The sequence below is a fragment of the Sander vitreus genome, chromosome 6 (genome assembly GCF_031162955.1).
Source record: "Sander vitreus isolate 19-12246 chromosome 6, sanVit1, whole genome shotgun sequence".
NCBI classification, from domain to species: Eukaryota; Metazoa; Chordata; class Actinopteri; order Perciformes; family Percidae; genus Sander; species Sander vitreus.
Genome location: NC_135860.1, coordinates 30,550,837 through 30,568,460, shown reverse-complemented (window position 1 = coordinate 30,568,460; position 17,624 = coordinate 30,550,837). Strand labels below are relative to the sequence as shown.

The 17,624-nt window shown below is 42.2% G+C and overlaps 1 protein-coding gene across 1 annotated transcript; it reads left to right on the top strand.

The window, feature by feature from the left end:
- The first annotated feature begins 4,511 nt into the window (after positions 1 to 4,511).
- On the top strand, positions 4,512 to 9,983 carry prdm13 (PR domain containing 13). Its single transcript, XM_078251945.1, has 4 exons — positions 4,512 to 4,679; positions 5,970 to 6,101; positions 6,203 to 6,323; positions 8,494 to 9,983. The coding sequence occupies exons 1-4, from the start codon at positions 4,512 to 4,514 to the stop codon at positions 9,981 to 9,983; spliced, it is 1,911 nt and encodes a 636-aa protein (XP_078108071.1).
- The last annotated feature ends 7,641 nt before the right edge of the window (positions 9,984 to 17,624 follow it).

Sequence of the window (17,624 nt, the reverse complement as noted above, 5' to 3'; positions counted from 1 at the left end):
AAACCACAAACAACTATCTACAAAACAGTTTGGAAATTATACATTTTCCCCGTGAAAAGGGAAAAATGCTAAATGATTCCGGTAGGCTGTTTGTTCACATAATAACCATGACTTTGACTAAAATATCTGGCTTCATTCAAACATATAGGCCAGTCAAGGTTACGTGTCTTTAAACATGCTCTTTGCCATTAGAGTTGTTTTGCTCACACTTTTAGTTTGCAGAAACACACCGCATGGCCAATTGGGTCACTAACCTCCATATGAGGAAAAATGCTGTTTAACTCTGGGCCGAGGGAAACAGCTCCTTATATTCACCAAGAAGGGCAAAAGTTGTGACTTTCTTTGAAAGCTGCGGTTTTCTATCACTTTGTGCATATGCTTTGGGTGGCTAAATCCCAATTAGGGTCGGCTGACACGCTGCTCTATTCATGCACAGCCCTGCCTGCATACATTTGCCTAGGAATGATCTGCTCAAATAGATCTCCTGCTAAATGCGTTGGACAGCAGAGAGAATCGGCCTGACTGACACTTTCTTTCTGAATCAACCGAGTGAGAAAAGGTATGAATTTATAAGGTAGGCTACACCGAAACATATCAATTCACGATACTTCACACGCTTTTATCCGCATCTCCTCATGCGAGACAAAGTGAGTTTAAGTCAGGGAAATGTGGCCTGAAAAAGCCCGGCGCAAACTTTGTAGAGACTTTGAATACCGAAATGGTGCAGCCCACTTCTGGGGGAGAAAGAGAGAAGTCATTCTGAATGAAATCACGCATGAACAGCGTTGAATCAGGTGTCGTTTATTCTGCTCCTCTCTAATGCGATTTTGAATATTAGTCTGGGTTAAAATCCCAATCATGTCATCTGGTGGGAGTCCCATACAAGCATAATTACTATTCAAACGCGTCGCTAATGTCCCACCCGCAGCAAGGCAGCTGGTCTGCCCTGGGTGCAGCTTGCTTCTTTCCCCAGGTTTCTCGGAGAGTTAAACACCTTTAATATGACCGGTTGTGGTTTTAAATAAAGACAAGAAAAAAGGCGAGGAGTAAGATAAACAGGCCTGTCCAAAGCGTTTCTCTTTGTCTGAGAGCGGGCTCAGATCTCAAAGGAATAATAATAAGATTCTTTTGCTGCATGGACAGAGTTCAACCTGTCCAGAAAACCAAAAGCATGAGGATTTAAGTTTTCTTTCTTTCTTTCTTTCTTTCTTTCTTTCTTTCTTTCTTTCTTTCTTTCAATTAAAACAAGTGTGACCAAATGAATGTGTGAGGTGTCGAAGGTGTGGGCTTACATGTGGAGAAATAAATGGATTTAGACAAACAGTCGTTTCCAAGACGTGGGAATCGGTGAGAAACAGGCCACATTGCTAAGTGGGACAATGATTGGGCTCCTTCTGAATAGAACCAAACAAAGTTTATGGGTCGACGTAAAAAATGTGTTTTCTTCCGAGCTCAGAGGGGTCTTAAATGGTGGGCCATTGAAACCAGTCCGGGAGAGGTGGTGGTGAACCCTTGGCTCCCCTCAAGTATAGTCAGGGAGCATGAATGGAGATCCCTGGTGGGGCATTGCTCTCTGTATTTACCGCGTTGCTTTGCAGACAGGTTGTTCCTCTATATTCATGGCTCATTAATGGCCAACCAGTTAAATCAGAGCCCCACCGTTTAGACAGTTAAAATCCGAAAAAGGCTGGCAAGAGCCGGGCAGGGCCGCCCATAAAAACGTCTCCCTCCTCTCCCGACTCCGATTCTTCTCAGCTTGTTATTTACGTTTATTGAAAAAGACGCGGAGTGCATTGAAGAGAAGAAGCGCACTAGCGGAATGCTGTTGATTGACTCCGCAATATTGTCCCAGAATAAAGATCCGAGCATGTAATTAATGTCTTTTTCCTTTTTTTTTGTTTTCTTTTTTTTTTCTAAAAAGGAGGAGGGTCAAGCCATTTGCTTCCAACCCTGTTTTCACTCTGACACCGAGCCTTTTGACTGCTCTTCAGGGCTTCAGAGCGCACAGTGGCGCGGGGATTCAGCCCAGCGACTTCTCCGCAAAACTCTCCCCCCCCCCTCCCCTCCTCGGAGAATAATTCATTTCGCTGTGGAGAAGTGCATGGGGATTTTAAAGCAGCGCAGGGGTGGATGGGAACCAGCCGCAAATGGCGAGGCGTTAATAAATAACCCCTCCGCACAGCCAGGCGCAAACATTGCGCCCATTGAGGAGATTGTTCGCGTGTCGTTCAGGCTCTTTGACTGACTGTGGAAGAGAGAGAGAGAGAGAGAGAGAGAGAGAGAGAGAGAGAGAGAGAGAGAGAGAGAGATTAATGTCTATTATTTATTTAGAGCATTTTTTTTTTTAATGAATGAATGCAATGCACTGATTTAAATTGAACTGTGCAATGTGTTTTATTGTTGTTTTGTGTTTATTCTTTATTTATATTCTTTCTTTAGACAACATATTAAATACTGCTGGGAGGCATAACACCTATCACTTCTGGACATTTGATCATTTTGTATTATTTGATCTAAAAAGTCATATCACGGGAATTTTTGGCATCGAAAGGATAAGCTATGTCCACAGTGGACAGGTCATAGGTCTGAATGCATCGCCCACAGGTTCTTCCTCTTCTGCTCAGACTCATCGCCACAGCCATCAGAAAGCAAGGCTCCAACTACTTCAACAACCTGCTGCACAGAGACACATGCTAGTCCCTCCAAGTCTCCCATCCCAATCCATCTGTATACCATTCATAGGTGAATCAAACGTTCAAGGCGTTTGGAGTCTTTCGCCATTAGGGTCATGTGGTCTGATATATTTACAATATGATAGTATGTCCATGGTAATGTGAATGGAGTTACAGTTGGGCTGATATATAGTGCCATAAATCCATCACTGTCAATGACATAAACTATCTGAAAAACGGGACAAACATTGCATTTTTCAGGTAGTCTTTTTTGTTTTGCAGGACTGCTTTTCTTTGCTCGTGATTTTTAGATTTTGATTTTTTATATTGTAAAATCAATTAATCAACCAATCAACCAACCAATCAATCAATCAACCAATCAATCAATCAATCAATCAAACAAACAAACAATCAATCAAGATCCTCAAGTCAATTAGTCAAACAAAATCAATCATGTAATCACAATAATGTCTGTCTTATTCATATGGTGACTTTGGGACTTTGGCGTTGATCATGGATTTAAAATTTCAAACAATATTGAAATATTGTATTATCGTTGTAATTCGCATATTATTCCTGTAAAGCTTTTGTATTGTTCCATTTTTGTCATTGATTTATAGAGGAGCAATTATTATAAGTTAATAGTTCGTCACTAAAATAGATAGCTGAATTGAGCTATCATATTAGGTCAAATAATGGAAGTATTTTTCAAAATAATAATCGTTCAATAATTTGTGAAATTGGTTCTCGCACAACACAATGTACGTGTTGAATAAGACAAGACAGGAAAACCACAAGTGTGTGTGTGTGTGTGTGTGTGTGTGTGTGTGTGTGTGTGTGTGTGTGTGTGTGTGTGTGTGTGTGTTGGGAAGATGCTGATGGTTATTCTCTGTTTTTCTCTCTCTCTTCCTGCTGCTGGTTCCTTTCAGTACCTGCCTGATCTCAACCCGGCACACGCCGAGAGTCAATAGAAGTTAACAAGTCCTCTAAACTTTCCTGCTCTTTTGTTAAACTAAGGACACAAAGGAGGAGGGAGAATAAAGCGCTTTGAAGTATATAAAACCCAAAGAATGCCAGCCAAGTAGATTTAAAGTAGCCACTGATTTCCAAAAACTGGCTTGAAAGGAAAGAATGGAAAAGGGTGAGGATTTATGGACAAATTATACAGTGGATTTGTCAGTTAAAATATCGGAACTGTCTGGAGGACAAAGCCACATGCTGAGGATTAATGGTCGCTCTGGACCTTTGATTCTGCTCCCTCTTTTCTCTGGCCTTGACAAATTGGATTTTGGGGATGGGAAGGTCGCCTGGCCCTTTGTGTCTCTTGACCAGTTTGGAGCAATTCATTATGCGGCGGGGTGAGGGAAAGTCTCCATGTGACCACGCCGGCCCGTTTTCCCTCTCCTCACAGCTGCTGGGAGAGCCCAACTCTCTCACACTCACTCACACACACACACACACACACACACACACACACACACACACACACACACACACACACACACACACACACACACACACACACACACACACACACACACACACACACACACACTCCTCGCTGCTGCTGCAAACTCAGGACCGCTCCCCCTCCTCCCCCTTTAAACTACCTTATAGCACAGCATCACCTCTTTGCACGCCCCCCCCCCCCGCACTCACTTGCATCCTGAGCTGGAGAGGTCGGGGAGGGGGTGGAGGGTGTGCACCGTGCACTAGAAAAGCCGGAGAGCATAACGCCACCGCGTCATTTTGAGGGCGGATATCGGCCGGTCCTCATCCTCTCTTCCTCCTGCTCTTCCTCCTTCCCTGCACTCTCCCACTCGGTCTCCATCAGCCTTCATGGTTCTGATCTCAGCCCACGCCATGCAAGCCACCCGGGCGTCCACCACCGTCAGTGTGTTTGCGGACTGCAGCATCCCGGCCGGGCTCCGGATAGGACCGGTACCGGGCATCTTCAAACTCGGGAAATACGCGTCTGACCGTAAGGAAGTTGGACCCAAGAAGAAGGTAAGAAAACATTTTTCAAATATATATATCTGTTTTTGAACAGGCCTGCAGCCCAAGAAATGCACTTTTTTTTTTTTTTTTTTTTTTTTTACCAATTTAGTCATTCCAAAATGGCATCAAAAACTTTTTTTCAAACAATTGTACTTTACTTTGTTTTGTTTACGCAATTTACGCAACCGACTTCGATAAATAACCCCATAATAAATCTAAACACTCGAATTGGCTATATATAGGCCTATAGCTACATATTAAAAACGAAAGGACTGATTTGGATTTTAAAGCTGCACTGTCAAACTCCATCGGGCCATCGGTTATTAATTGGTTTGGCCTGTCAAGTTGGAAATAATTGAGCTCCATTAGTTGGCCGACTTGTCAGTCTGTGCTTCTACTTAACCGGCCTAATGGGCGACCCGGCTCTGCTGTGTGGGATTTCATGCCCTCAGCAGCCTCACATTTCCCCGCATGGCTGGCCTGTTCTACCGATGAGCCGTTACATTTTAATGTAATCCGGCCACAGAAAGATGCCACAGAGTCCGGGGCCTCAGCCCGGGGGTACGGGAAATCATTTTAATAATAACACTGATAGGCCTACAAGATCAAATGAAACAAACTGCATCCATGTTATTGGAATGGGATTTGTCTGATAAACAGCAGTGATGAAATTCAGAGGAGTAAAGATTTTAAACAGTTATCTGTGCGGTCCGTCTACCTCCGCAGCCTGTTATTGTTGCCGCTGTCAGCGGTTGTGATTGATGCGTCTAAATGCTTGGCCTCGGGCTGCCGGCGATCATCAGGTGCAATCTCTGTGTCAAATGTCACGCTTCGATCTTTAATGTCCTTGAACAGTTTAGAAACGCTTTGACACTCCTCAAATTCGTTTCCCATATCAACTCAATTAGGCCCGAGTGTCATTTTCTTTAGTGAATTATCAGCAGAGCGGATAAAGACGCATTAAGCGCGCTTTGGTCATGCGTGGCCGCTGCACCTCCAGGTAGAATAGCACACAGTCATGGGCGACTCTATTGGTGAGAAAAATAGTTAAATCAAATATGAATAAACAAATTAATGAATTTAAAAATAATAATACAAAAAAACAAACTTCATAAAACAAGGTTTGGAAAGAAAACGGCAAAAGTTGCGCTTTTGAAAAAAAAACGAGGTCTGCTGTATTAGTTTTAATTTCAATCTCTTTGTTTGTCTGTGAGGGGGCCTTGGCGTTCATATTCCCCATCATTATCATACTGTATAGTCAAACTCATGCTCACTCTGACTGTTTGTTTGCTGTCTTAGATCCGCTTGGTACGGGGAGAGTTCGTGGATGAGTCGGCCTGTCCCGTGCCAGACTGGATCGGATTCATCCGCGCCGCCAGAAACAGTCAAGAACAAAACCTGGAGGCAGTGTCGGACTTACCTGGCGGACAGGTGAATTTTCATGACATCTCACTTTTAGCCGCAGTGTCAGATTTCTTCTCCCATGTTGGACACTTCACTTCAGTCTTCCTCTTCCCTTTTTCTGTCTGAAGATTTTCTACCGCGTGCTGAGAGAAATCCCTTCAGGAGAGGAGCTCAGTGTCTGGTACTCCAACGCTCTGGCTCAGTGGTACGACATCCCCACCACGGCCACTCCCACACACGACGAGAAAGGTAAATCAGACCGCTTTTGTTGATCCGGCGGGCCCATTGTCTGGAAATAAAAAGATGGGAATTATATAAAAAAAATTTAAAAAAAATGACTACACGAGCTCTGAATTGAAAGGTTATGTCTGGCTGTGAACAGATGTGGAGCACTGAGGATTTTAGATGTAGCCTATTAATACTAATAAAGACCATAATAATAATAATTCCAAATACCACGTTGTTTCTTTTTTTTTTAGATGTTTTTATTGCATGATACATAATATGTTTACTTTTAATTCTGGTGACATGCAATAAAGTGTGGGCCTGCGCTCAGATTGACACTGACACAACATCGACATGCTGAGGGCTCCATCTCTGCACACTTAAATAGCTGCCAATACCCGTGATGTCCCTCCTTTATCGCTCAGAGATGGAATCAATTGGATGTTGTTGTTTTTTCCTCAGGCAGCCTAGTTATTTATTTATTTTTGTCATTTATTAACTTATTTATCCCGAAAAATACCACACGTTTCAATAAATGAAAACAAATTCAACAATCACTTTCTTTAAGAAGAAATAAAGGGAAATTCGGTTAAATAATAGGATGGATGTTTTACTTCGGGCCTACAGCAGCAATGATAGAATCGATATTTATTTTGGCCTTTATTCATTTGATGTGGGCCACTAACAATCCAATAATGACTAGCAAAAATAAATCCGATTTCAAGAATATTAGACATCACAGGACACGAAATACACAGCACAATTAATGAGGCACTAGATCCTAATCTTAGCTTTAATTACCACCGATGATATTTCCTGTCACAATAGCTGATGTTTCTTGTTTGGATCAGTTTTTTTAATCGGCTTGTTTGGGCTAGTAGTGGGCTTGGGGATTAATTAAAAAATAAAAACAAAACACCATCTCAGCAGGAACTAATCCGTTGGGGAAAAAAAAGATTATTTACAGCAGACACTTTACAGGGAATTCCATTCACTTCGCATGCTTAATACATGTTATCTGGACCTGTAAGGGCCTCTTAACGGATTGAATAAATGTGAAAACAAAACGGCGAAGCTTCGAATTATATTGAATTTGCGTCGAGTCAAAAGATAATTGTGATAAAGTAATTACGGTGCTTGAAGCAAAACAATAATAAAAAGCAATTAAAAACATAAATTAACGTGTCTCGGCGACCATGGAAGAAGAAGAGGCTGGTGATTCAGTTGCGAGACGGAGGTTAACAAATGTCAGCGCGTCATTAATATTCATGTATTCAAAAGCAAATAAATTCAAAAACAAGTGCTTCATGGTAAATTAGGTGGGTGCGTCAAGGTATTGTGGCTTAATGAATGCTAACTTTTATATGGGGTGTATATTACCCTGATTCTCCGGCCCAACACCGTGTGCGCTCCTGGACATACGCTCTCTCCCATTATTAGGCGTCAACAGATGGGCCGGCGCCATTGTTTCTGGAGACTTGCGATTTCAAGCAACAGCTGCTGTCACTTCCACGGGAAAGCGCACATAGAGGGAAAGTCCCGCATTCAATGCATCGGTTTCCGAGCGCCAGATTGGGCAGGGCGTTTGCTCTTTTGATGGCGATCATAAACAATGACCCGTATGAGGATTACAAAATCATTACATCTATATTAACCTCTGAGTGCTCGACTGGGGGGTCATTAAAATGGCCTTCTGTGTCTATTACCATTTGGCACCAGATCGTAGAAACCGGATCATATCCATTTATCCTTTCTTATTATTTAAATTGAAGGTGATGTGCAGTGGGTGACTGATGGAAATGGTGCTCTTTAAAGGGACATTTTCAAAGTAACATTGATACAATATTACAATGTTTAAATATGGCAATCTCTCGATTTTATGCCAAATGTATGCGTTTTTATTATAACTGCATCACACCCTTCAATTTGTGTGCGCGTGTTGTGTGTGGTTGTGGTGGTATTGGGAGAAGAGGGAGGGTGGATCACTTGTCTGTGTAGGCGCTCACAGGTATTTTATCTACAGGTTGCCAAACCTGTTATTTTCATTTTATGCACAGACCTGGCATATTACGCACGGGAATATATTGTAAATTGTCATGTCATTAGTATTAAATCTGGCTTCACGCTGTGTTGGGGGACTTAATGATCCGCATCCATCTGATAATTAATGCCATGTTTGCTGTTGTCTCTACAGGTGAGGAGCGTTACATCTGCTGGTACTGCTGGAGAATATTCAAATACCCGAACACACTCAAGGCCCACGTCCACTTCCACTGCGCCCTGAGCAATGGGCGGGGGTTTGTGAACAGCGAGCAAGCCAGAGGCACGGAGACCTTCAGCAGGTCACCAAAGTCTGGAGACATCCCCAACACTTCCACCTCTCCGAGGAGCGGCCACAGTATCTCCTCCATGTCAGACTCTGGCAGGCGGGGACTGTCCTCCTCGCCGTTTCTACACAAAGTGGGACTGTCAAAGAAAAGCAGCTCAGAGGAGCAGGACAGGGCCCTCGACATGAGCGTTACCTCTGCCAGAAACCAAGGACACATCCTCGGCCTCGGCGCCACATCCTCAGTGCTGAGCAGCATGGGCTTCCACCCGGGTGTGCGCTCTGCCTTCAAACCGACCGGCGTCTCCAAAGTCCCGGGCGCGGACGCCTCCAGAGAGGACGCAAATGGGAAGCTGAGCGGCCTGGGATTCAGCAAACTCATTGGAAACATGAAACCTATCCGTAATGTAGGCGAGACTCTAAATGGAGCGGGGAACCCCCCTCCCAAGTGCACACCTGTAATTATGGACTCCGCATCTCCAATGGTGCCATGCACAAACGCTATCCGAGGCTTCCCGTTGCTGCCTCACATAGAGGAGAACTCAGCTTTTAAGCACGTAGAGAGTCGGATGCACTCCGGCCTGTCCCCGTCCCGTTACCCCCAGATGCCCCCTGGACTCCAACTTGAGAGGTTCTCTCTCCCTCACTTCGACGGCGTCAAGACATATGGTGGAGACTGTAACATCCCACTCATGCCCCTCACTGTCTACAACGGGGAGCTCCTGTACAGCTCGCCTTACTATCCTCTAAAATTCCACTTCAGCAACCTCCTCAAGTACCCGGAGTCCATGTCCTACTTTGGCGCGCCCTCACTTAACCATGACCTGGGCTCCATCACCAACATCGACCGGGAGATCGCCATGCACACGCAACAGCTGTCTGAAATCGCCGCGGAGAAGAACCGGACGAGGCTGGACTCAATGCCCACCGGGAGCGCCAGCAATGCCGGGTCTGGCAAACCGAAAAAGGGACACCTGTGTCTGTATTGCGGCAAGCTGTACTCGAGGAAATACGGCCTGAAAATCCACATGAGGACTCACACAGGTTACAAGCCGCTCAAGTGCAAAGTGTGCTTCAGGCCGTTTGGAGACCCCAGCAACCTGAACAAACACATCCGGCTCCACGCGGAGGGGAACACGCCCTACAGGTGCGACTTTTGTGGCAAGGTGCTGGTGCGGAGGCGGGACCTGGAGAGGCACGTCAAGTCCAGACACCCAGGGCAGACCGTCAAGAAATTGGAGGACAAACCGGGCGGCGTGTTCGAGGACGCCGAGCAAAAGAGCGACAATGACAGTGATGTGGACGTGTGCTTCACCGACGACCAGAGCGACCAAGAGTCGAGCAAAAATAATGACTGAGAAGTTTTCATGCCCAGGAGAGAGACTGCTCATTGACTTTAATTTATGTACACAAGAAAACATGTCATTTAGTCTTCTACTGAAGCTTGAATCTTTACATTTTAGACATTGACCCAATGGCGTCTGAACTACATGGCACCACATTGTCCAAACGTAATGATAATTCGCAGTTGAAGTATTACTTTTGGATTCAAAGGGGACTTCTTTTTTTTGTTTGGTGTTTCATCGTGACTTATTCGAGAGAAAAAAATAATTATCCTAGCCTATATTTAGTCGTTAGTCACAGTAATCGGGCAAGTAAAATGTTCTTTGGCTTGCTCATGGACACATATTGTTCTGCTCTGCCTACACCATGTGACCTTTGGGTTCGGGCACGCTTTCTTAACCATGCAAAAAGCCAGGGGTGTTGCAGACATTATCGTTTGTTTCAAATACACATGGCCATCACTGATTTCAGATTTCTTTTGCAAATGGCAAATCTTTCTTTATCTACTGCGTCTAAAACACTGACAATTCTACAGAACCATCACAGCACCTGCACACAAAACAATAACAATGATCCAACATCACTTCCAGACATTTTCAGTCGCTTTAAGAAAATAAACAGTTAGGGCTGAATATGACACTAAATGACTTAAGTTAGATATATATTTTTTGCAGTGTAAAAAAAAGGTAACGGCTGTCTTTTGTAATGTGTCTCCCGCTGAGAAAGGATCTATGGGTTTATTTACCTAAAGGCATAAAAAAAAAAATTAAAAGAGCCCTAAATTCCATCACACTGGATACGGACGCATTCTGGGAAATTATGAGCTGTAAAAGAATATGATTCTTTTCTATTTTGTTTTATTTTTATTGTGGAAAAAATTGCATCATTCTCACGTTCCCTTCTGAACTATCAGTTGCACTTTAAAAACAACAATGGGCATTTGATTTCAACAAAACAGATGCATAATGATTTATTATAATCCAACTTATTTTCATCACTCCATTAAAGATCTCGGATTCCCTGCGCCTCACTGAGTAACACACTGTACTTACATTTGCACTTTCCTGCCGAGGCCCGCTGTTGTTAGAAGAGCAGCCAGCAGCAGCAGAGCCCCGTTTATTTAAGGAACTATTTCTAGAGAAAGAAAACTGTATTGGTTGCAGTTATAGCCTATGTAAAGAAGTGTAAAGTATGATATTTCACATTTCAGTGGAGAAGTGTTGTATACGTTTGTTTATAAGTGATATTGTCTAGGAGCACAATGTTTACTCCTGTGTCCATTACGTCGTTGGTTTTTGAATAAATTTAATTTAAATATCAAGAAAAAGTTGTTGAAGGATTTCTTTTTTTTTATTGTTTCCGTGACATGTTTAAAATCCCCCGGTGAACGGCGTTGTCCGTGGACAACTCCACGATGTCCTACTGTCATATTCATGAAGTTTGGTGTTGAGGGTTGTGGGACACAGACTGCTAGAAGCTCGTTATTCAGATGGAGCGGACTAGAAGCTGCACACCAACCACCGTTATCAATCCGCACCGAGGCTCGGTCCGTCGGGCCTGTTGCTGTCATTAACGCACGGCTGGTGGGGCCAGCGACGCTGGAAGAGCCAGATATGTCTTTTCTTTTTCTTCATCTCCTGTTTCTTGTTCGTCTGTTTTTTCTATTTCTTCTTGTTGTTGTTCTTTTGATTCTTCCATTACTACTACTACTACTACTACTAATATTAATAATAATAATAATAATAATAATAATAATAATATTTTTACCGAGAGAAGAAAGTATTCAGATGCTTTTATAGGCTAAGTAAAAGCAACAATACTGCAATGTAAAAGTACTCTGTTAACAGGATAGCCTTTCTTTCGGGTTAAGCTGCTGAAGAGTCAGCGTGTCACAATGCTACACAGCAATACACACTTTAATTGAACCATGCCCTTTTTACAATGAGAGCCATAGCCAGACCTGGAGCCTGATGGAGAATGGCTCATGAGGCAGAAAACCTTCATACTGTGCATGTCCATTGACACTGGGATCTTCTCCTTGACACTGGGAGCACTGATGACTGACAAATTACACACAATGGAGCCAGAAATATCTCCCTCCCGTACATGGTGTGATACACTTCTGTATGGTTCCTGTCAGGGAAGAGACTAAATCCATTTAAGACATGGATTTGAATAAAACAGCTATTTACCATGCTTTAAAGAATGAGTTCACATTGTTTCAAGTCTGTCATTCAACCAGTGCCTGAAATGGGCCAGTACTCAGCCAGTACTATACTGGCACTTCACATGAACACCCTTACTTCTGATAGGCTGATCCTCATATCTCCATAGTTCCTCTTTTTATTTTTTTTATATAAATCAATGCTATTAGTCACCTCTGCATCTGTCTGTGGGTTTTTACAAATATTCAAATATTGTTCTTTTTCTTCTTCCAATACTACTACTACTACTACTACTACTACTACTACTACTAATAATACTACTAATAATAATAATAGCAATAATAATATATTTACCCAGAGAAGAAAGTATTCAGATGCTTTTATAGGCTAAATAAAAGTAACAATACTGCAATGTAAAAGTACTCTGTTTTACATTACATGTCATTAGCTGACCCTCTTATCCAAAGCGACTTACAATTGCTGTATATGTCAGAGGTTGCACGCCTCTGGAGCATCTAGGGGTTAAGTGTCTTGCTCAGGGACACATTGTATCGCAGTGGGAATGGAATCCATGTCTCCCACACCAAAGGAATGTGTCATATCCACTGCACCATCACCACCACCTCTGTTAAAAGATTTAAAGCTTAAAGCTCCCATATTATGCTCATTTTCAGGTTCATAATTGTATTTTAAGGTTGTACCAGAATAGGTTTACATGGTTTAATTTTCAAAAAACACCATATTGTTGTTGTACTGCACCGCTCTCTCCATAGACAGTAAAAGAAAGCTGTTTCTCCAACTTCGGTCAGTTACAAGGTTAGCCGGGAGACTTATTCTAAACGAGGGTGCAAAAGATTATGGTGAACTTGTGTGTGTTGTAGCAGTGCTTTGCCATTGAGAACGAGGTAGCATGCTAGCGTTAGCATGCTAACGGTTGCGGTTAGCCAGCTCGTTTTGGCTAGTGACGTAGAAAGCCGTGCAGATTTTCTACGTCTATTTTTTGACCAGCTCACCCAGAGACTGAAGGCAGGACACGTTCAGAAACCGTATCTCACTCTAAACAGCATGGATGTTTATTTTCTTCCAAGTTTGTATGCGTGTGGAAGCACCAGAGACACAAAAATAACACCCCAAATCGATGATGATTTTTTCATAATATGGGCAATTTAAATATTAGCAAATTGGGTAACACTTTACAATAAGGTACACAAACATGTAGGTAGTTACTGAGGAACGAATGAGGAACGAATGGTTACTTAATGATTAGTTACTGATTGACTGATTCAAGCAATAATGATCAGTTACTGGTAAACAGAATGGTAGCTACTGTTAAATGAATGAGTTAGCTAATGATTAGCAAAATGTTGAAGTTAAATCCAGAACTTGAGTAAATGTATTAAGTTACATTCCACCACTGCTACATTCCCCCTGTCCCATTTGACCATAAAGTCCCTGATCTGGATTATTTCTGAATTATTAAGGCACCAAGTTTTAAGGTGCTAAAATAAAAGCTGCCGCCTCCTTTTTGCATGGGTAGTGTTTGAAGGAATGAGGTTGCAGATCAACGCGATCAAATAAGATTGTACCACAGGGAACTCAATCTTCCCATTTCAGTGTTTGCTTGGTGGGAAGAAATTCTCTAAAAGAAGAAGAAGTTCTTTGCAGTTGAATGTAAAGTGATGCATTTATTTTCTTGGTGGCTCAGAATTATTCCTTTGCATATTGCCAGTTTAGGAAAAAAGAAGAAGAAGAAAAGGCCAGTGTGATGCACATACAATCTTTCCCCAGAAAGTGTACCAAACATGTATTCTCATTATGATCGGCCACAAATGCACGCCATGATTCAACCCGCAGGAATGATTGTAATTAACTCCAAAGTGTTTTCACTCTCAGCAGGGCAGCGGGCGGCTACAGAGGCTCGGAGCTGTCTGTCCCTTTATGTGTCTGCTCCCCTGTGTTCACTGTACCCTGTATTATATCCCATACTCAGGGCTCTGTGCTGTGGGCCCCCCACATCAGTCTGGACTGAGTCCAGGCTCTGTTTGTGTTCAAACCCCCTTTCACTCTCTCACACTATAACACCCTGCTCGCTCATCCCCTCCCACCAGCGTTTTCAATCAATTAGTGCCGTTCATTAGTGGGAACATTGGGGGAAAAAGAGTTTGATTGAGAGAGTTTGACTCCCAGCCTAGAATTTGATCCAAAACCAGACTTCAACCACCACACAGAGGCCGACTTGTTTCCAGGCTACGATTTAGTCTCTTCTAAAGCCTGATGTGGGTATCCTTGATCACAGGAATCCTTTTCAGCCGCTTGCTTTGACTGACCAAGCAAAGTATAAGACATGATCAAGACAGCGGATACTTCACTCAAGAGTTTTTGCTACTAAATATGCTATTCACTGCATTCACTGTAAAGGCTGAACCAGGGGTGATTCTAGAATCATTCTGAGATGTGAATGAGCTAGCTACTGAACAACAACGTTAACTAACGTTTTTAACTAAACCGGACACTTTATAAGTCACAGTAATAACGACCAGCTTGACACAATGTTCTAACATTCACCAATTTTAGTTGCTTACGTTTCAATGTGGGTTCTAATCTGCGCCTATAAATGACCAACTTCTTCTCCGGGGACTACCAAAGTTAAACTTCACAAACTCCTGTTCTCCCTCTGACAGATTACAGAGACTCAGCCAAAGGTGAAAGTCTGGCACAACCTCCTCCCATAGTCCCAAACTACATTTCTGTTAACCCTTTCCTTGACGGGGTTACAGGTGGATAGCATCGGCTACAGACACACAGGATATTAAACCTGTTTCAAGCCCTTTGAACCTGTAATTGTTTATCCTCTGTCACTAACAGACATGTTCGCAAGCTCTAACTTAAGACACAAAAATTGATTAAGAAAATAGAGGGGGGATGAGACGAAATTCAGGGGTGCTTGAGCACCCCTAAAAAGGGTCTAAAATCGCCCATGGGCTGAACACTGTAAAGCTGAAAAGGAAATGTTTGATAGAAGAATGGGTTCAACTGAAAGTGTTCAGAGGAGTCTTGCGGAGGTGAGGTTCTGAAGAAAATCTCTTGTTGAATTATTCAACAAATATAGTTGATGGTGAAAAAACAAAAAAAAAAAACCTGACAGCCGGTATCTTAGATAGTGTTTGTAATCTCAGTATGAATACCACATTTAGCTGGTTTAAATGGTTGAATGAGACTGGAGACAAAAAAAAAAAAAAAAAAAAGAATATGGAAATTCTCATTTGTGAATTCAAATGAGATGCAGAAATCAGAGGAAGTACCTTTATCTTTTCTTTTGCTCTCCCACTGACTGTTGTTGTGGTGTGAAATCATTTAGCCTCTATTCAGCCGCTTCTGATGTGATAAAAAGGAGGTTAAACAAAGTTAGTATTGCAGCTATAAACCCCCAGGCATCTGTGTGTGTGTGTGTGTGTGTGTGTGTGTGTGTGTGTGTGTGTGTGTGTGGATACGAGCGTATTAGAAATGTCTCCATTCCATAAAATCTTAGAGGGATTCTCTGCAATGCCAGCCAACAGGATAGCCTTTCTTTCGGGTTAAGCTGCTGAAGAGTCAGCGTGTCACAATGCTACACAGCAATACACCCTTTAATTGAACCATGCCCTTTTTACAATGAGAGCCATAGCCAGACCTGGAGCCTGATGGAGAATGGCTCATGAGGCAGAAAACCTTCATACTGTGCATGTCCATTGACACTGGGATCTTCTCCTTGACACTGGGAGCACTGATGACTGACAAATTACACACAATGCAGCCAGAAATATCTCCCTCCCGTACACGGTGTGATACACTTCTGTATGGTTCCTGTCAGGGAAGAGACTAAATCCATTTAAGACATGGATTTGAATAAAACAGCTATTTACCATGCTTTAAAGAATGAGTTCACATTGTTTCAAGTCTGTCATTCAACCAGTGCCTGAAATGGGCCAGTACTCAGCCAGTACTATACTGGCACTTCACATGAACACCCTTACTTCTGATAGGCTGATCCTCGTATCTCCATAGTTCCTCTTTTTATTTCTTGTCATAAATTAATGCTATTAGTCACTTCTGCGTCTGTCTGTGAGTTTTTACAAATATTCAAACAGTGACGAGGCGATTTCATCTGACTCCGTCTGACTTCGTCTGAGTTAAACAGCTACAAAAATTCAATTCATTCATTTCACCCGACTGTGACAAAATGTTAATATGCCATGCTTACACAAATGCTAAAATGCTAAATTAAGATTCTGTCACAAATGATTAAAAATAGAGAAAATTTGGAGTCATTGTGTTGTTGTTTCCACTGAAAAGGTTCAAATCGCTCGCAGGATGTTGAAGAGTCCTTTAGTCTTCTGTCACTACCAACAACAAAAACATGTAGCTGAGAAATCTCAAGGCTGACCTGTTTCTTGTAGAATAGTGAAGGCAGCTAGAAATTCTTCTTCAAATCACAGGCAGCTCATCATTTGACAGGTGCAATAACTTTCCTTCTCTCTTCCCACTCAACACACACAGACCGATTGACCAGTGCACACACTCTCACTCTCACACACACACAATTTCATGTGATCTTAAGTGTGTTTAAGGTCTTTATGCCAAATGTGCAGAGCTTCAGGAAGACTGTCACATGGTCAGTCTCTCAATTAAACCAAAACCAATTTAGTTCAGCGAATGTAACCACATTAAAGGATCAGGTCACCCAAATTACAGGAAAACACGTTCCCATACAAGTAATAGCATCTAGTCATGTGGAGTTTTTGTCTGTCCAGGTTTTGAAATACTGGTTGCTGAGATGTCTGCTGTCACTCCAATACAATGAAAGTAAATTGAATTTTGTCTTTGGTCCTCATAGAAATGACAAAATACCTAAAAATCACTGTCCTTGTTGCCTTGACTTGTTGTAACCAATTTTGAACTACTGAACTTTCAACTGATGAAAGCTGTTCACAGAGTTACTGAAAATACACACTGCTATTGATTTCAGCTGATTGATGGCTATTGGTTTGATTTTTTTAAATGTCATTTTAATGTTGCAAGCATCATTGACAAACAGGTATCTTAAACCCTGGGCAAATACAACTAAAACAAGAGTGAAATAATACGTTTTTAATATTAGTAATTTGGATGAACCAACCCTTTAAATATAGGGGTATCAAATGTTACGATGAATGAATGTATGCCAAAATCATCATTACAGGAATATTCAGTACATCAGTGTGTGCTGTGATCAAACACATTCTCCTGCAGAAAATTGGAGGCAGTTCAAAAAATGGATTAACACTGAACTTAAAGTCCTCCTCTAGCCAGACATGTGTTTGCTTATTGTTACTTGACTTGGACGTTGGAGCTTCACTGTGCAGTATGATGTATGTGAAGAGTTTGACCGTAGAGGACTGTTTTCATAAAGGGAAGATTTAGCTCATAAGATAAAGCTCACCTTAAATCTCAATTGAATAACAATTGACTTTT